General features: G+C 38.6%; 1 protein-coding gene across 1 annotated transcript in view; it reads right to left on the reverse strand.

Moving 5' to 3' along the window:
* LOC133631538 (dynein axonemal heavy chain 8-like) overlaps positions 1-20,665 on the reverse strand; it is a 200,699-nt gene that overhangs the window by 85,439 nt on the left and 94,595 nt on the right. The window contains exons 37-49 of the mRNA XM_062023834.1: positions 20,476-20,639; positions 20,151-20,253; positions 14,417-14,521; positions 12,911-13,072; positions 12,600-12,824; positions 10,328-10,500; positions 7,690-7,868; positions 5,069-5,256; positions 4,921-5,007; positions 4,734-4,841; positions 1,814-1,948; positions 1,582-1,743; positions 1,265-1,511 (exon numbers count right to left, since the gene is read on the reverse strand). Coding sequence (XP_061879818.1) covers positions 1,265-1,511; positions 1,582-1,743; positions 1,814-1,948; positions 4,734-4,841; positions 4,921-5,007; positions 5,069-5,256; positions 7,690-7,868; positions 10,328-10,500; positions 12,600-12,824; positions 12,911-13,072; positions 14,417-14,521; positions 20,151-20,253; positions 20,476-20,639 — 2,038 coding nt within the window. The remainder of the gene's footprint in view (positions 1-1,264; positions 1,512-1,581; positions 1,744-1,813; positions 1,949-4,733; positions 4,842-4,920; positions 5,008-5,068; positions 5,257-7,689; positions 7,869-10,327; positions 10,501-12,599; positions 12,825-12,910; positions 13,073-14,416; positions 14,522-20,150; positions 20,254-20,475; positions 20,640-20,665) is intronic.

Below are 20,665 nucleotides of genomic sequence, written 5' to 3' on the forward strand. Positions count from 1 at the left end.
GTCGAGAACGCGAAATGGACATTCACAGTGACTTTTATCTCCTCGACAATACATCGGCGAAGCACTTTAGCTACGAGCTAACGTGATAGCATCGGGCTTAACTGCAGATAGAAACAAAAGAAATAAACCCCTGACTGGAAGGATAGACAGAAAATCAACAATACTATTAAACCATGGACCTGTAACTACACGGTTAATGCTTTCCAGCCTGGCGAAGCTTAACAATGCTGTTGCTAACAACGCCATTGAAACTAACTTAGCAACGGGACCTCACAGAGCTATGCTAAAAACATTAGCACTTGTTGGAACCAGTTCAGAACCATATCCATATTTAAGTGTTACTTCTTTCCCTCCATAATTGTATTACAAAATAGCTAGTACTCTTCCTTCCATGGCTAGTCTGCAAAGTAAGGTGTCGGTCTTCTAGCAGTGGAATGCAGAGAGTAGAGATAACACAAGTAGTAGTCTAAACAAAGGAGGGTGGGGGGCAAGGGACAGAGGGAAGTACACAGGAGTTCCGGGGTTTTGGTAGACCGATCTAGACTGGGCGAGGGAACGCTTGTGTACTGGGTTGATCTCACGTTTGTCCTCTAAGCTTGGAGAATAAACCACAAAATACCAACTACTGCCTGGTGATTGAATATAAACATCAGCTTATTGCCATAAAAAGAATCTGGGAGAGACTAGCAATTTGAATTCCCCATTGGAGGAACACTGGTCAAACGCAACACTATCCACCTACGCCAGCCAGCCCTCATCTGCTCATCAACACCCATGCTCACCTGCGTTCCAGCGATCGACGGAGCGACAAAGGACTTCACCCGATCATCAATGCGGTCGGATAGCGCGTCTGCTATCCAAGTCAAAGTCCTCCTGGTTGTGTTGCTGCAGCCAGCCGCTAAAACACCGATCCCATCTACAGCTTTCTTCTTTGCAGTCTTCATTGTTCATTAAACAAATTGCAAAAGATTCACCAACACATATGTCCAGAATACTGTGGAATTTTGCGATGAAAACCGAGCTTTTTGTATTGGATATGTATGCGTCCGAATACTTCTGTTTCAATGATTGACGTCACGCGCATACGTCATCATACATTGACGTTTTAAACCGGAAGTTTAGCGGGAAATTTAAAATTGCACTTTATAAGTTAACCCGGCCGTATTGGCATGTGTTGCAATGTTAAGATTTCATCATTGATATATAAACTATCAGACTGCGTGGTCGGTAGTAGTGGGTTTCAGTAAGCCTTTAAGAACTTTACCTTTCTTCCCTTTGAGGGTCCTCCTCCACAGAGTGGAAAAGATGCCATCCGTCCAGTCATTGGTGGCAGCGTCCAGGCGGCCAAACATCTGTGGCGCGGTAATGGCCTTGGGGTTCATGCGCATCTCCCTGTGCGGTGTCCCACACTCAGTCAGCGCTCGCATGAGGATGTTGATGACGGCGGTCTTGCCAGCCCCACTGGGCCCCAGCGTCATGAGGCCGTGCCGCACCAGTGATGCTTCATAAAGCTGCCAGTGGGAACCACAAGTCCAAGTCAGATGCTTAGAGGATGTTAGCAAAGTGTAGGTTTTGTAATACCTGAACTAGTTTCAAGTTCCAGTTGGGGTGGTTAACCAAAGCAGCGAGCTCTACTTGATTCTTTACAGCAGCTTGTAGTTCATTATAGGTACTGTTATCCAGCTTGATGCCAGGGAACAAGTCGTTGATGAGACTGAGGAACAGAGGCTCGTCCTCATCCACCTGGAACAGCATTCACATTTAGAGCGCCTGCCTACACATCCAAAAACGAGACCTGAGACTTGTGTTGTACCAGCTTGGACAGATTCATGTCACGGAGCACTCTCATGACAGTGCTGGACTCTGAGTCATCGGGTCGGGCCCTTTTGCTGGCTCCCAGTGTCCTCAAGACGGACAGGATGTTCCTCAGTCCAAAGTCGTAGTGTACCTGGAAAACCGCAGGTATTTTTCAACCTTTTTTGAGCCAAGTCACATTTTTTTCATTGAAAAAATCCGGAGGCACACCACCAGCAGAAAACATTAAAACATTTCAACTCAGTAGCTGATATTGACAGTAAAAACTCGTTCTTGCAATTGTTGGATATGAATTTAAAGCATAACCAAGCATGCATCACTATAGCTCTTGTCTCAAAGTAGGTGTACTGTCACCACCTGTCACATCACACCCTGACTTATTTGGACTTTTTTTGTGTTTTCTTGTGTGTAGTGTTTTAGTTTTTGTCTTTTGTCTCCTATTTTGGTGGCTTTTCCTGTAGCAGTTCCATGTCTTCCTTTAAGCGCTATTCCTCACACCTGCTTTGTTTTAGAAATCAAGACTATTTAAGTTGTTGCTGTCCTTTGTTGATTGTCATGACATGTATGAATGAATGTACTTTGTGGACGCCCGTCTCAGCTCCACACGCTGTAAGTTTTTGTTGTCGTCCAGCATTCTGTTTTTATTTACTTTGCAGCGAGTTCAGTTCTAGTTTTGTTTTGCATAGCCTTCCCGAAGCTTAAATGCCTTTTCTTAGTGGCATTCACCTTTTGTTTACTTTTGGATTAAGCATTAGATATATTTTTACCTGCACACTGCTTCCCGCTGTCAGAGGTGGGTAGTAACGCGCTACATTTACTCCGTTACATCTACTTGAGTAACTTTTGGGATAAATTGTACTTCTAAGAGTAGTTTTAATGCAACATACTTTTACTTTTACTTGAGTATATTTATAGAGAAGAAACGCTACTTTTACTGAGCTCCATTTATCTACATTCAGCTCGCTACTCGCTACTCATTTTTATCCATCTGTTAATGCACGCTTTGTTTGTTTTGCTTTGTCAGACAGACCTTCAAAGTAGGATCTATCGCATGCCTGCGTTTCACCAATCAAATGCAGTCACTGGTGACGTTTGACTCCGTTTCACCAATCAAATACAGTCACTGGTGACGTTTGACTCCGTTTCACCAATCAAATGCAGTCACTGGTGACGTTTGACTCCGTTTCACCAATCAAATGCGGTCACTGGTGACGTTAGACTCAGTTTCACCAATCAAATACGGTCACTGGTGACGTTTGACTCCGTTTCACTAATCAAATACGGTCACTGGTGACGTTAGACTCAGTTTCACCAATCAAATACGGTCACTGGTGACGTTAGACTCAGTTTCACCAATCAAATACGGTCACTGGTGACGTTAGACTCCGTTTCACCAATCAAATGCAGTCACTGGTGACATTTGACTCCGTTTCACCAATCAAATGCAGTCACTGGTGACGTTTGACTCCGTTTCACCAATCAAATACAGTCACTGGTGACGTTTGACTCCGTTTCACCAATCAAATACGGTCACTGGTGACGTTAGACTCAGTTTCACCAATCAAATACGGTCACTGGTGACGTTTGACTCCGTTTCACCAATCAAATAGTCACTGGTGACGTTAGACTCCGTTTCACCAATCAAATACGGTCACTGGTGACGTTTGACTCTGTTTCACCAATCAAATGCAGTCACTGGCGACGTTTGACTCCGTTTCACCAATCAAATGCAGTCACTGGTGACGTTTGACTCCGTTTAACCAATCAAACACAGCCAGGCGGTCACGTGATTAACTGCACATCAAGTTTCAGCGGCAAACAACAAGCTTAAGTTTACATGAACTCAACGTCAAATTTGAGGAAGCACAAAGCGGTAAGTAACGTGAGTAGATATTTTGGCTGTCACCGTAGGCTGATGTTAGCTTCCCTGCTATGAATCACTGTCAAATGTACATCGTGTGGGGACATTTATTAACGCACTGCAGCCTCATAGACAGAGACAGACAAAGACACACACACACACACACACACACACACACACACACACACACACACACACACACACACACACACACACACACACACACACACACACAGTCGCACACACACTCATGCATGCATACAAACACCAATCAGAAGTGTACAGTGTGTTCCCAGGTGCAGCCCACACCTATCAGTTTATGGTTTGCGTAAAGGCTAACTTGTTATTTTCCTTTGTAATATCTGCCTACTGAGCCTATGGTGCTGTTAAGTTATTGTGGCTCAATTTGCCTTCATTAGTTTTATGTTAATGTATTATTATTTAATATATATTATTGTTTTAGTTGCTTAAGAGATATTCCTGGTTCTGAATTTGCTCATTGCTATTTTTATGTTTGTGTGCATTATTTGTTGTCGTCATCATTAAAGTAACAGGTTACTCATCAGTTACTCAGTACTTGAGTAGTTTTTTCACAACATACTTTTTACTTTTACTCAAGTAAATATTTGGGTGACTACTCCTTACTTTTACTTGAGTAATAAATCTGTGAAGTAACAGTACTCTTAGTTGAGTACAATTTCTGGCTACTCTACCCACCTCTGCCCGCTGTCCTCTGCATATTGTGATCACGACAACAAACCATGTTCCCGACATCTACAAAACAATTAGCTACCTGCTGCCACCTACTGATATGGAAGAGTATTACACGGTTACTCTGCCGAGCTCTAGACAGCACCGACACTCAACAACGGCACAATATTTGCGGATTATAATTACTGGTTTGCATAAAATATTTTTAACCCAATTAGGTGGAACTGCATAATATCAGGCGGTGGTTGAAAAACACTGACATAGACAACAAACATCTAAACCTGGGACAGATTATTGAAATTGCCTGTAAAAGCCAGCTATTAAACCTCACAAAGTGTGGTTTTACCTGTTTTGTGAGCTGCTCTTCACACAGTTTATAAAGCACGTAGAACTTCTGGGCCAAGAGAACATTCTCGTTAAAACCACAACTGGCCAGCTTGACCCTCATGATGATCTGACCGCAACAGAAAAAGGTCATCATTGCAAATAGGAACAATAGGAGGCTGCATTTCTTTATAGATGATACATATTACCTGCCTGTCTGGCACCATCATGGACACCGTCCTGAACTGCACTTTCAAGTTCTCAGGAAGTTCCTGACGACCGGCATAACCAGGGTTCTAGGCAAAGGAATGACACACAGGCTTTGACATGTTTATTTCTACTTATTACATGTCTTACCATGGTGATGAAAAGGCCAAACTCTGGATTCAGGTCCACAAGGTCACCGTCCGTGAATATAAAAGAAGTTTTGTGCGTCTTTCGAGCAACCAGCACAATATAAATTTGCTGAGCGGCCACAGATAACACCGGTAAGTCGATTCTGTTGAATTCGTCAAAGCAGCCCCACGAGCCAGACTGTGCAAGACCTGAGTGAACAAAAACACACACAGTCTGCAACACAACATTTTGAATGTCCCGAGCGATACCCGCAAAAAAACAAGTTTCACATAACATCAGCTTGCATATAAAATTTCCGATATAAGCTGCGATACAAGCAACGTGTCTACTTCCGCAAAGTAGAACAACCAGTTAACATCTAAATGTCCTCCAATAAGCCCACAAAGTTGGTCATTTATTGTGCTTTACTCAATTTACAAACCCCGTTTCCATATGAGTTGGGAAATTGTGTTAGATAAACGGAATACAATTATTTGCAAATCCTTTTCAACCCATATTCAATTGAATGCACTACAAAGACAAGATATTTGATGTTCAAACTCAAACTTTATTTTTTTTTTGCAAATAATAATTAACTTAGAATTTCATGGCTGCAACACGAGCCAAAGTAGTTGGGAAAGGGCATGTTCACCACTGTGTTACATGGCCTTTCCTTTTAACAACACTCATAAACGATTGGGAACTAAGGAAACTAATTGTTGAAGCTTTGAAAGTGGAATTCTTTCCCATTCTTGTTTTATGTAGAGCTTCAGTCGTTCAACAGTCCGGGGGTCTCCGCTGTCGTATTTTACGCTTCATAATGCGCCACACATTTTGGATGGGAGACAGGTCTGGACTGCAGGCGGGCCAGGAAAGAACCCGCACTCTTTTTTTACGAAGCCACGCTGTTGTAACATGTGCTGAATGTGGCTTGGCATTGTCCTGCTGAAATAAGCAGGGGCGTCCATGAAAAAGACGGCGCTTAGATGGCAGCATATGTTGTTCCAAAACCTGTATGTACCTTTCAGCATTAATGGTGCCTTCACAGATGTGTAAGTTACCCATGTCTTGGGCACTAATACACCCCCATACCATCACACATGCTGGCTTTTACACTTTGCGTCGATAACAGTCTGGATGGTTCGCTTCCCCTTTGGTCCGGATGACACGATGTCGAATATTTCCAAAAACAATTTGAAATGTGGACTCGTCAGACCACAGAACACTTTTCCACTTTGCATGAGTCCATCTTAGATGATCTCGGGCCCAGAGAAGCCGGCTGCGTTTCTGGGTGTTGTTGATAAATGGCTTTTGCTTTGCATAGTAGAGCTTTAACTTGCACTTACAGATGTAGCGACCAACTGTAGTTACTGACAGTGGTTTTCTGAAGTGTTCCTGAGCCCATGTGGTGATATCCTTTAGAGATTGATGTCGGTTTTTGATACAGTGCCGTCTGAGGGATCGAAGGTCACGGTCATTCAATGTTGGTTTCCGGCCATGCCGCTTACGTGGAGTGATTTCTCCAGATTCTCTGAACCTTTTGATGATATTACGGACCGTACATGTTGAAATCCCTAAATTTCTTGCAATTGCACTTTGAGAAACGTTGTTCTTAAACTGTTTGACTATTATTTGCTCACGCAGTTGTGGACAAAGTGGTGACCCTCGCCCCATCCTTTCTTGTGGAAGACTGAGCATTTTTTGGGAAGCTGTTTTTATACCCAATCATGGCAGCCACCTGTTCCCAATTAGCCTGCACACCTGTGGGATGTTCCAAATAAGTGTTTGATGAGCATTCCTAAACTTTATCAGTATTTATTGCCACCTTTCCCAACTTCTTTGTCACGTGTTGCTGCCATCAAATTCTAAAGTTAATGATTATTTGCAAAAAAAAAAAAATGTTTATCAGTTTGAACATCAAATATGTTGTCTTTGTAGCATATTCAACTGAATATGGGTTGAAAATTATTTGGAAATCATTGTATTCCGTTTATATTTACATCTAACACCATTTCCCAACTCATATGGAAACGGGGTTTGTATTTACAAAAAGTAAACATGGTAGGCTCTTGGCTACTAGGAGCTAACAGTAACACAAGAGCTAAGCACACAATAGCACACACGCTAGACATGCGTTATAAGTTTCCTTAATTGATTAATATTGCGTTTTGGAAATATAAAGAATCAAATAATCACAGTTCACATATTACACATACAAAGTCTCCACTGCAGAATAATCTAGAAAGTATTCATTAACAAACACGTCCACATCATTCAACTTACTGCGTCATGAAGTTAACGTCAAGAATTATTGTGTCTCTAAAAATCAAAATACCACTCCACTTCCATTTAAAGACTGCATACGTCCATTCCAGACAGTTAATAATAAATATATTAGTACTTTTAATACCTACTATTGTTTTTTGACTAATTTCACTTGATCAAATCTTTTCTCACATTCTACTATACAAAATAATACAATAATACCTGTTTATGTAATAATACCTGTTGATATTGTATCAGATTAATACCAGTATTGGCCAATAGTTAAGGCTCCAACATCCAAATCGTATCGGTAGGGAAATTATTGGGACACACCGAACAACAATGTGCCACAAAAATCAACACAATACTTTAATCACCTTTGTAAATCCTGCCAAGTCCCCTGAAGTCCATTTGGTCGGAGCAGTTGAAGACCACCACGTACTTCCCCAGGCAGCGACCCATGTCTTTCGTGGTTTCCGTCTTTCCGGTACCGGCTGGCCCAGCGGGGGCTCCTCCCATGCTCATGCCCAGGGCCTGGGACAGTGTAATGTAGCACCTGTGCGTAGTGTATAGCACAATAATACTTAGCAACAAAACGATGTGTGTAAAGACTGGGACTGTCAAAATTGGCGCGTTAACGCAGGCAATTAATCACAAAACATATTGCGTTAAAATGTATAAACGCATATTCATCCCACATATCATTTTAACCGAATATGCTCATTTACGTTAAAGGCCTACTGAAAGCCACTACTAGCGACCACGCAGTCTGATAGTTTATATATCAATGATGAAATCTTAACATTGCAACACATGCCAATACGGCCGGGTTAACTTATAAAGTGCAATTTTAAATTTCCCGCTAAACTTCCGGTTTACGTCTATGTATGATGACGTATGCGCGTGACGTCACGACGGCAACGGAAGTATTCGTACCCAATGTGTCACCATACAAACTGCTCTGTTTTCATCGGAAAATTCCACAGTATTCTGGACATCTGTGTTGGTGAATCTTTTGCAATTTGTTTAATGGACAATGGGGACTGCAAAGAAGAAAGTTGTAGGTGGGATCGGTGTATTAGCGGCTGGCTGCAGCAACACAACCAGGAGGTTGTGTTGTGTTTGAGCTGGATAGCAGACGCGCTACCGTAAGTACAGCTTTGGCTTCCAAACATTTGATCGCTTGCCCGTACGTGCGTGTCGCTATGTGCATGTCACGTACGTCACTTTGGGGAAATATATGTTTCTTGCCGACTCTGATGGCGGCCGGGGTGTCGTCGAAAGCTACAACGCCCGCCGCCGCTCCGTAGCTAAGTTAGCGTCAATTGTTAAGCTTCACCAAGCTGTAAATTATTAACCGTGTATTTACATGTTCATGGTTTAATAGTATTGTTGATCTTCTATCTATCCTTCCAGTCAGGGTTTTTTTAAAATTTTGTTTCTATCTGCATTTGAGCCTGATGCTATCACGTTAGCTCCGTAGCTAAAGAGCTTCACCGATGTATTGTCGTGGAGATAAAAGTCACTGTGAATGTCAATTTCGCGTTCTCGACTCTCATTTTCAAGAGGATATAGTATCCCAGGTGGTTTAAAATACAAATTCGTGATCCACAAAAGAAAAAAGGAGAGAGTGTGGAATCCAATGAGCCAAAAAGAGCGAAAAAAGATACACCCTGCACTACACTCTAGTCCTTCACTCTAACGTTCCTCATCCACGAATCTTTCATCCTCGCTCAAATTAATGGGGTAATCGTCGCTCTCTCGGTCCGAATCTCTCTCGCTCCATTGTAAACAACGGGGAATTGTGAGGAATCCTTCCTCCTGTGACGTCACGCTACTTTCGGTACAGGCAAGGCTTTTTTTTTATCAGCGACCAAAAGTTGCGAACTTTATCGTCGATGCTCTCTACTAAATCCTTTCAGCAAAAATATGGCAATATCGCGAAATGATCAAGTGTGACACATAGAATGGATCTGCTATTCCCGTTTGAATAAAAAAAATGTCATTTTAGTAGGCCTTTAAAGGGGACCTAGGAAAAAAAAATGTTGTTTTTTTCTACCTCATCTTGCTCTGATCCGCTCTGTGCCAAACATTCAATACTGTATATCCATTTAATAAAGCAAAACAGAAAATATACTCTACCGTTCAAAAGTTTGGGGTCACCCAAACAATTTTGTGGAATAGCCTTCATTTCTAAGAACAAGAATAGACTGTCGAGTTTCAGATGAAAGTCCTCTTTTTCTGGCCATTTGGAGCGTTTAATTGACCCCACAAATGTGATGCTCCAGAAACTCAATCTGCTCAAAGGAAGGTCAGTTTTGTAGCTTCTGTAACGAGCTTAAACTGTTTTCAGATGTGCGAACATGATTGCACAAGGGTTTTCTAATCATCAATTAGCCTTCTGAGCCAATGAGCAAACACATTGTACCATTAGAACACTGGAGTGATAGTTGCTGGAAATGGGCCTATATACACCTATGTAGATATTGCACCAAAAAGCAGACATTTGCAGCTAGAATAGTCATTTACCACATTAGCAATGTATAGAGTGTATTTCTTTCAAGTTAAGACTAGTTTAAAGTTATCTTCATTGAAAAGTACAGTGCTTTTCCTTCAAAAATAAGGACATTTCAATGTGACCCCAAACTTTTGAACGGTAGTGTGTATACATCCGTCGTCATGTCTTTCATATTGATTGTGAAAGATAGGCAAACTTCCAAAAAAAAGTGTGGTTTCCCTTTAAGTACCGGTAGTCAGGAGGAAATGGGTCACAGGGTTGCGCGAAGGTTACATTTTCAACTGTAACGTAAATGTCTTGTTTGTATGTGCATTGTTGCTGGCATATCACCCGCAATTTTGTTGTTCTTAATTTGCAAGGACAATAAAAGCCTATTCTATTGTATTTTATTTTCTAAGTACACAAAGTACCGACAGAGGTTAAAATATAAACAACGGCCATCCCTATTCCTGAAGCTTTGCAGGTGTCCCTAATGTTGTGGTCAGTGAGTGTCTTGCCTGTCAGTGAGTGGGGTGATGACCAAGCGGTCAGTACAGCCCAGGAACTCGTTCTGATAAACGAAGTCGACGTTGGTGATGGACACAATGATTTTGTCTATACTATCATTGTAGTAAAACCTGCTCTGCTTTAACCATTCAAAGTCACTGGTGGATTTCACCGACTTTGCCACCTGAGGAGAAAAGCAGATTACCACCACATAAAGCGTGTTAATGCCTGGTTCACACCAACGGCGCTTGCCGCGCTTTAAAGCGGCGAGCAAAGCGCCGTCATTTTTGTCAATTTTTCCACGAATATCCCAATCTCCGAGGTAATGTTATGCTTTGATACGCTCTGATACAAATTAGTTGCCGCTTTGGGGGGACGAATTACCGTTCCTCACGATTTGATGCCGCTTTGAATCACGGTTTGATACGTTTTATTACGCTTTATTGAACTTTATTATGCTTGGATGCGATCCTGACGCTTTAAATCAGGCTCTGACACGATTATCAAGCTCTGTTGTGCATTGGAATTAATGTGTCATGAACATTATGAACATTCATTTGTAATAATGACTTTGAAATGTGATATTGCTATGTAATTATGTGCAATTTGGAAGATGCTGTGATTATTATTTTGTGAATTTGATGAAAATTGCGTGCGCACACATAAGGTAATAAAAAAGAGAGATATGATAAACAAATAAGTAAAAAAAAAAAGTGAAAAACTCAGTATACTAAGTTTTCCCCACATTTTTTTAGATTTATCTATTTATTTGATTTCTCTTTTTGTTTTATTATATACAGGATAAAACACATAATGTAATAAAAAAGAGAAATATGATAAACAAATAAGTTAAAAAAAATGTGAAAAACTCAGTATACTGTTTTCCACACATTTTTTATATTCATTTATTTTTTCAATTCCTCTTTTTTTCATTATATTATGTTTATTATTTATTATCTATTATGTTTTATATTCATTTATTTTTTCAATCTGTCTTCTTTTTTCGTTATATTATGTTTATTATTTATTATGTTTTATATTCATTTATTTTTTCAATTTCTCTTTTTTTCCGTTATATTATGTTTATTATTTATTATCTATTATGTTTTATATTCATTTATTTTTTCAATTTCTCTTTTTTTCCGTTATATTATGTTTATTATTTATTATGTTTTATATTCATTTATTTTTTCAATTTCTCTTTTTTTTCTGTTATATTATGTTTATTATTTATTATTTATTATGTTTTATATTCATTTATTTTTTCAATTTCTCTTCTTTTTTCGTTATATTATGTTTATTATTTATTATTTATTATGTTTTATATTCATTTTTTTTTTCAATTTCTCTTCTTTTTTCGTTATATTATGTTTGTTATTTATTATGTTTTATATTCATTTGTTTTTTTGAATTTCTCTTTTTTTTCCGTTATATTATGTTTATTATTTATTATGTTTTATATTCATTTATTTTTTCAATTTCTCTTTTTTTTTCGTTATATTGTTTATTATTTATTATGTTTTATATTCATTTATTTTTTCAATTCCTCTTCTTTTTTCGTTATATTATGTTTATTATTTATTATGTTTTATATTTATTTATTTTTCAATTCCTCTTCCTTTTTCGTTATATTATGTTTATTATTTATTATTTATTATGTTTTATATTCATTTGTTTTTTCAATTCCTCTTTTTTTTCCGTTATATTATGTTTATTATTTATTATGTTTTATATTCATTTATTTTTTCAATTTCTCTTTTTTTTCCGTTGTATTATGTTTATTATTTATTATGTTTTATATCTTCATTTCTTTTATTTCTTTGTCATCTTAATAAATATCTATCTTTCATTTCTTATGCTAGTTGACAATAAAAGGCATTTCTTTTATTTTTTATATTCAATGTCACTAGTCAATATCACAGTCACTTCCTATTTGTAGTTGTAGACTGGGGTCCGCGCTTTGAACCAAGATCTGTTAAGCTTTCCTACACTTTGAGTCAAGCTTTGCTGAGCTTTGTCAGGCTTTGTCAGGCTTTGATACGCTCTCTGCGCTTTATTCCATTCTTGACAGAGCGCAGAATTTTTTAAAACCGTTTAAAAAATTTTGCCGAACTTGCCGCATGTCCCGCTTCACTACAAGCTTTCCCACGATCCATTACGACCCTCACGCTTTAATCACGCTTTGTTACGCTTTAACGCCGCTTTGCATGCCGCTTTAAAGCGCCGTCAAAGCGCCATTGGTGTGAACCTAGCATAATAAAAAGCAGAAGGAATGAGCCCTACCAGTTCTTCAAAGATGTCGCTCTGGTGCACGTGGATGGTGACGAGGGTCTCGTACTTGACCCTGTCAAACTTGGTCAAATCGTAGGTGGTTTGCTTGATGAGAGTCCTCAGGAGATTTAGCATCTTCTTCTTGGTGAACAACATGACCTCCTTGCTAAATTCAGCATTCTCCAGGGCCTCCTCTGAATCCCTTGTCCAGAGCATTTGAATTCCCAGCAGGCCCACCTAAGGCAGGAAGTAGGCGGGGACGCGTCAATAAAAGGTAAACATACAAGCTAAATGGCCACAACATTAGGTCCGAACTATTATACCTGGGCTTGGAACTTGTCGAGAAAAGGTATAAGCTCAAACTCCTCATCATTGATCACGTCTTCAGCAGCTTTGATGACAGTGTGGAGAGAAGACTGCTGCTCCACCAGCAACTTCCCAAGCCAGAGCTCCACTGCACCCTGAGCCATGACCGGTTTGTCCAGCTAGAAGCACAAACACACACTTCAGTGTCCTATGCCACATGTTCATTCCTTACATTAATATCATCTGGAGAAATCACTCCTTTGACAACCAGGGTTTCCCACACATTCATTTATTTGTGGTGGCCCGCCACGAAAGAATTACGTCCGCCAAAAAAAAAAAAAAAATTAAAAAAAAAAAACATTTAAAAAAAAAAAATTATTTTTTTTGTTTTTTTTTTTTTGTCCTCTCCAGCTTCTCAGGCAAATCATATAGTTCAGTGGTCCCCAACCACCGGGCCGCGGACCGGTACCGGGCCGCACAAGAATTTAAAAAAAAAAAAAAAAAAAAAATTTTATTTTTATTTTTTTTAATGAAATCAACATAAAAAACACAATATATACATTCTATATCAATATAGATCAATACAGCCTGCAGGGATACAGTCCGTAAGCACACATGATTGTATTTATTTATGTAAAAAAAACCAAAAAAAAAAACAATTTTTTTTTTTTAAATACACCCCCGGTACGTGGGACTAATTTTCAAGCATTGACCGGTCCGCAGCTACAAAAAGGTTGGGGACCACTGATATAGTTGATGTAGATGCCCATATCGGCTGTTCAGATTTACTTTACAAAAGAGAAGTGTAGGATACTTCTCTTGTTGCCTTATTTGTATTTGACTTTATCAATTGTATTTATATTATAAACACAACATGTGTATATAACAAAGGGTGCAAAGTCTGCAGGCAGTAGGAAACACATGGTTAAGTGTAGGGAGTAAAAACTGATGGCAGTCTAAAGTTCAAGATTTTTGGAGCTCTTTGTTCAGTGGATCAGATGTTTGATGAAGCTCTGTGTCTATCTACCACCACTACTGTTTTCTGTTTATTTGTTACTGACTGTGGCAGGACACCTCTGCCTCTGTTTCACTTTATGTTGCTGGTAAATAATATGGTTGTAGTAGTAGGCTAAAGTTAAATGATTTAGTATGCACTAATTAAAGGGGCAGAGCTTTGAGACATTTTAGCTTTTATATTTTATAAGATATATTTTTTGTAAGAACCACAATTAATAAATATATTTCAGTGAATAACTTATTGTTCAAATCTGTATATAAATATGTACATAAAGTGTTGTAATTATATTGTAAAATGGATGGATGGATGGACGTTTAAAACAAAGCTGTTATTATTAATTAGTAAGTATACATTTTTTGAGCCTTTTTAGAGAAAATCAAATCATTGTAGTACATTATGCAAATTACTCGATGATGTCACGGTGACCACGCCCCCACCGCCACAGGTATCTTGGCAGTTTATGGGAAACACTGGACAACCATTTGTTATCAACTCCATGACGCACCATCAATTTCTCCCCCTCCTGGGAAAGAACAGCAATAATCTTGTCGTATTCTTTGACGTCGAACTCAGCCTCGTTCACGTTGTCAAACACTCCCAGAAGATGTGGCTGGGGGGGGGGACAACAAAATGACCACAAATTGTGTTTCACGAACATGGTTTAAAATTCAAGCATGTACAAAATACAAAAGTACCACTGTTTTTGTACATTCACATTTCATTGGATAGTTGTTTTTTTCCCCCGTTTCCATATACTATCTTGATGAAATTAGCGCCTAAGATTGCCGTTTTCATTCCACGTAATGGAGAGTGAGCTTCACACAGATCTCCTACCCCCAGTTTGATTGACAAACTCAGGTACCGTATTTTTCGGAGTATAAGTCGCACCGGCCGAAAATGCATAATAAAGAAGGAAAACAACATATATATAAGTCGCACTGGAGTATAAGTCGCATTTTTGGGGGACATTTATTTGATAAAAGCCAACACCAAGAATAGACATTTGAAAGGCAATTTGAAATTAAAGCTGCAAGCAGCATTGGTCGGGCCGGCGTATTTGGCAGGTGCTAGTCGCAATTACCGCCAGTCCTGATGTGTGTAAAAAGTTTGGTGAGTTTTGAAGTATTTTAAGGGGGTCAAATTACAGCTCAAGGAGGCAAAAATGAGTGTTTTTATGAAACGTTTGTTTTCAAGGGGTGATTGCCAACTTCCTGTTGATTTTTGCTGAAGGATGTCAGTGTATGAAATCTAGCTCTAAGTCAGACCTACATAGAGGTATTTGCTTCATGTCTGTACGATATTCGTGCTGGGAGTTAGAGGAAGTTGTGTATGTGTTTTTTCCTAGGTGCTGCGGCACAGTGGTTCTTTTCTTTGAAGGCTCGTAAAATCAAAACCGTAGCGCTTATCCAAACTCTTTCGTCAACTTTTAATCAGAAGGGTTCAATCTCTCTCCTGTAGTAGTTTGAAGCCGAAACGACAAACGCGCTCAGAGGAGGTAATGTTTGATGTTTGGTGACCGCTTTTTACAAAAATTTAGTTTTGAAGGGGGGATATCAAACTTCCTGTTGATTTTTGCTGAAGGATGTCAATCTATGAAATGTAGGTTTAAGTGAGACCTACATAGAAGTTTTTGTTTCATGTCTCTAAGACATTCCTACCGGAAGTTACAAGCAGTTTTGTCTGTGTTTTTCTCAGAGGAGCAGTTTTGTCTGTGTTTTATCCCTAGGGGGCGCTAGAGCGCAATTTTGAGTTTTGGGGTTCGGTTTTTTTATTAGATCGCAATTTCCGCCAGTCCTGATGTGTGTAAAAAGTTTGGGGAGTTTTGAAGTATTTTAAGGGGGTGAAATTACAGCTCAAAGAGACAAAAATTAGTGTTTTTAGTAAACTTTTGTTTTGAAGGGGTGATTGCCAACTTCCTGTTGATTTTTGCTGAAGGATGTCAGTGTATGAAATCTAGCTCTAAGTCAGACCTACATAGAGGTTTTTGTTGCATGTCTCTACGACATTCGTACTGGGAGTTAGAGGAAGTGTTGTCTGTGTTTTATTCCTAGGGGGCGCTAGAGCGCAATTTTGGGGTTTGGTTTTTTTACTAAAGAGTTTTGTTCGCGTTTTTTTATGTGTGTGTAAAATTTGGTGAGTTTTGAAGCATGTTAAGAGGGCGCTTTTTTTATGTGTGTGTAAAATTTGGTGAGTTTTGAAGCATGTTAAGAGGGGCAAAGTAGTCCGCAAAGCTGCGGAATAATAATAATAAAGAATAATAATAATTAAAGCTGCAAGCAGCGTTGGTCGGGTCCGCATCTTTGGCAGGTGCTAGTCCTAATTAAATCGCAATTTCCGGCAGTCCTGATGTGTGTAAAAAGTTTGGTGAGTTTTGAAGTATTTTAAGGGGGTCAAATTACAGCTCAAGGAGGCAAAAATGAGTGTTTTTATGAAACTTTTGTTTTCAAGGGGTGATTGCCAACTTCCTGTTGATTTTTGCTGAAGGATGTCAGTGTATGAAATGTAGCTCTAAGTCAGACCTACATAGAGGTATTTGTTTCATGTCTGTACGATATTCGTGCTGGGAGTTAGAGGAAGTTGTGTATGTGTTTTTTCCTAGGTGCTGCGGCACAGTGGTTCTTTTCTTTGAAGGCTCGTAAAATCAAAACCGTAGCGCTTATCCAAACTCTTTCGTCAACTTTTAATCAGAAGGGTTCAATCTCTCTCCTGTAGTAGTTTGAAGCCGAAACGACAAGCGCGCTCAGAGGAGATAATGTTTGATGTTTGGTGAAGGATGTCAATCTATGAAATGTAGTTTTAAGTGAGACCTACATAGAGGTTTTTGTTTCATGTCTCTAAGACATTCCTACCGGAAGTTACAAGCAGTTTTGTCTGTGTTTTTCTCAGAGGAGCAGTTTTGTCTGTGCTTTATCCCTAGGGGGCGCTAGAGCGCAATTTTGAGTTTTGGGGTTCGTTTTTTTTTTATTAGATCGCAATTTCCGCCAGTCCTGATGTGTGTAAAAAGTTTGGTGAGTTTTGAAGTATTTTAAGGCGGTGAAATTACAGCTCAAAGAGACAAAAATGAGTGTTTTTAGTAAACTTTTGTTTTGAAGGGGTGATTGCCAACTTCCTGTTGATTTTTGCTGAAGGATGTCAGTGTATGAAATCTAGCTCTAAGTCAGACCTACATAGAGGTTTTTGTTGCATGTCTCTACGACATTCGTACTGGGAGTTAGAGGAAGTGTTGTCTGTGTTTTCTTCCTAGGGGGCGCTAGAGCGCAATTTAGATTTTTGGGGTTTGGTTTTTTTACTAAAGAGTTTTGTTCACGTTTTTTTATGTGTGTGTAAAATTTGGTGAGTTTTGAAGCATGTTAAGAGGACGCGTTTTTTTATGTGTGTGTAAAATTTGGTGAGTTTTGAAGCATGTTAAAAGGGGCAAAGTAGTCCGCAAAGCTGCGGAATAATAATAAAGAATAATAATAATTAAAGCTGCAAGCAGCGTTGGTCGGGTCCGCATCTTTAGCAGGTGCTAGTCCTAATTAAATCGCAATTTCCGGCAGTCCTGATGTGTGTAAAAAGTTTGGTGAGTTTTGAAGTATTTTAAGGCGGTCAAATTACAGCTCAAGGAGGCAAAAATGAGTGTTTTTATGAAACGTTTGTTTTCAAGGGGTGATTGCCAACTTCCTGTTGATTTTTGCTGAAGGATGTCCGTGTATGAAATCTAGCTCAAAGTCAGACCTACATAGAGGTTTTTGATTCATGTCTCTACGCTATTCGTACTGGGAGTTAGAGGAAGTGTTGTCTGTGTTTTTTTCCTAGGTGCCGCTGCACAGTGGTTGTTTTCTTTGAAGGCTCGTAAAAGCACAGTAGCAGAGCAGCAGCTTTAGCGCAGCCGGTTTTTGAAAGCTCGTAAAATCAAAACGCCATCGTCAACTTTTAATCAGAAGGGTTCAATCTCTCTCCTGTAGCAGTTTGAAGCCGAAACGACAAACGCGCTCAGAGGAGATAATGTTTGATGTTTGGGGACCGGTTTTAACAAAAATTTTGTTTTGAAGGAGGGATTGCAAACTTCCTGTTGATTTTTGCTGAAGGATGTCAATCTATGAAATGTAGGTCGAGGTGAGACCTACATAGAGGTATTTGTTTCATGTCTCTAAGCAGTTTTGTCTGAGTTTTCCTCTGGGGAGCAGTTTTGTCTCTGTTTTATTCAAAAATTGCGCTAGAGCGCAATTTTTAGTTTTGGGGTTCGTTTTTTTTTTTAGATCGCAATTTCCACCAGTGTGTGAAAAGTTTTGTGAGTTTTGAAGTATTTTAAGGGGGTCAAATTACAGCTTAAAGAGGCAAAAATGAGTGTTTTTAGTAAATTTTTGTCTTGAAGGGGGATTTGCCAACTTCCTGTTGATTTTTGCCCGAGGATGTTAAATTATGAAAAGTAGGTCTAAGTGAGACCTACATAGAGGTTTTTGTTTCATGTCTCCCTTTTACATGGGCCGTGCGGGCCCTAATAAATCAAGAATAGTGAACAACAGGCTGAATAAGTGTACGTTATATGAGGCATAAATAACCAACTGAGAACGTGCCTGGTATGTTAACGTAACATATTATGGTAAGAGTCATTCAAATAACTATAACATATAGAACAGGGGTCACCAACCTTTTTGAAACCAAGAGCTACTTCTTGGGTAGTGATTAATGCGAAGGGCTACCAGTTTGATACACACTTAAATAAATTGCCAGAAATAGCCAATTTGCTCCATTTACCTTTAACTCTATGTTATTATTAATAATTAATGATATTTACACTTAATTGAACGGTTTAAAAGAGGAGAAAACACGTAAAAAATTACAATAAAATTTTGAAACATAGTTTATCTTTAATTTCGACTCTTTAAAATTCAAAATTCAACCGAAAAAAAGAAGAGAAAAACTAGCTAATTTGAATCTTTTTGAAAAAATTTAAAAAATAATTTATGGAACATCATTAGTAATTTTTCCTGATTAAGATTAATTTTAGAATTTTGATGACATGTTTTAAATAGGTTAAAATCCAATCTGCACTTTGTTATAATATATAACAAATTGGACCAAGTTATGTTTCTAACAAAGACAAATCATTATTTCTTCTAAATGTTCCCGAACAAACATTTTAAAAGAAATTCAAAAGACTTTGAAATAAGATTTAAATTTGATTCTACAGATTTTCTAGATTTGCCAGAATCATTTTTTTTAAAATTTTAATCATGATAAGTTTGAAGAAATATTTCACAAATATTCTTCGTCGAAAAAACAGAAGCTAAAATGAAGAATTAAATTAAAATTTATTTATTATTCTTTACAATAAAAAAAAATTAATTTACTTGAACATTGATTTAAATTGTCAGGAAAGAAGAGGAAGGAATTTAAAAGGTAAAAATGTATATGTGTTTAAAAATCCTAAAATCATTTTTAAGGTTGTATTTTTTCTCTAAAATTGTCTTTCTGAAAGTTATAAGAAGCAAAGTAAACAAATTAATGAATTTATATAAACAAGTGAAGACCAAGTCTTTAAAATATTTTCTTGGATTTTCAAATTCTATTTGAGTTTTGTCTCTCTTAGAATTAAAAATGTCGGGCAAAGCGAGACCAGCTTGCTAGTAAATAAATAAAATTAAAAAAATAGAGGCAGCTCACTGGTAAGTGCTGCTATTTGAGCTATTTTCAGAACAGGCCTGCGGGCTACTCATCTGGTCCTTACGGGCTACCTGGTGCCCGCGGGCACCGCGTTGGTGACCCCTGATATAGAACATGCTATACGTTTACCAAACAATCTGTCACTCCCGATCGCTAAATCCCATGAAATCGTATACGTCTAGTCTCTTACGTGAATGAGATCAATAATATTTGATATTTTACGCTAATGTGTTAATAATTTCACACATAAGTCGCTCCTGAGTATAAGTCGCACCCCCGGCCAAACTATGGAAAAAATTGCGACTTATAGTCCGAAAAATACGGTATTTAAACACACATCACGATTTGTTCAGTCCTAGTTCAATTGTTTCTAAATTTGTTGTGTTATGTTTAATGAAGGATATGTTTATTTTGTCTGCAGAATATGTCGTAGGCCAATAATTAAGCAAAATGCCTCATATGATATTGTAATACGTGACTATCTAAGGCTCATTTTGGTTTCTCTGTCCAAGCCTTAATGAAAGAAAAACATTTACAAGCCATTTAGGGTAGAACCAAATTGCATTTTTATCGCAAATGAATGTGCTCACCTGAATTGTGTGTGGATCGCTGGCTTGCCCGAGGATTTCCAAGAGGGAAGGATCGGACACGAAGAAGAATCGTGGGAACAGGAGACGTTTTTTCTCCAGGTACCTGTTGGGGGGAAATATTTTTTCAATCATTACATGCAGTGAGTTGCTGTTCTTCTCCAATCATGCAGGTGGCAGAAATGCTCATTACTAACTCATTACAAACCGCCACACAAGAGTTCCCGGTATTATTTTCTGTAGCAACCCCACTAACCCCAATGCAAGTGAACTTGATTCTTTGTGGAATCCTTTCACCTGGCGATTACTTTAAAAAGCAAATGTTTACCCTGTGAGAGACTTTTGACAGAAATCCAGTTGTTTCTGAAGATCTGGCAGAATTTCTCCCAACATTGGATCCCCGACACAGCACTCCACCACATTGGGAACATTCCGCGCTCGCTGCATGATCCCGATCCATGTAGAGTCGATTTGCTGAAAGCGCTCCGCCTCCTATATTGGGGAAACGTATCCAATAC

The sequence above is a fragment of the Entelurus aequoreus genome, linkage group LG16, assembly GCF_033978785.1.
Source record: "Entelurus aequoreus isolate RoL-2023_Sb linkage group LG16, RoL_Eaeq_v1.1, whole genome shotgun sequence".
NCBI classification, from domain to species: domain Eukaryota; kingdom Metazoa; phylum Chordata; class Actinopteri; order Syngnathiformes; family Syngnathidae; genus Entelurus; species Entelurus aequoreus.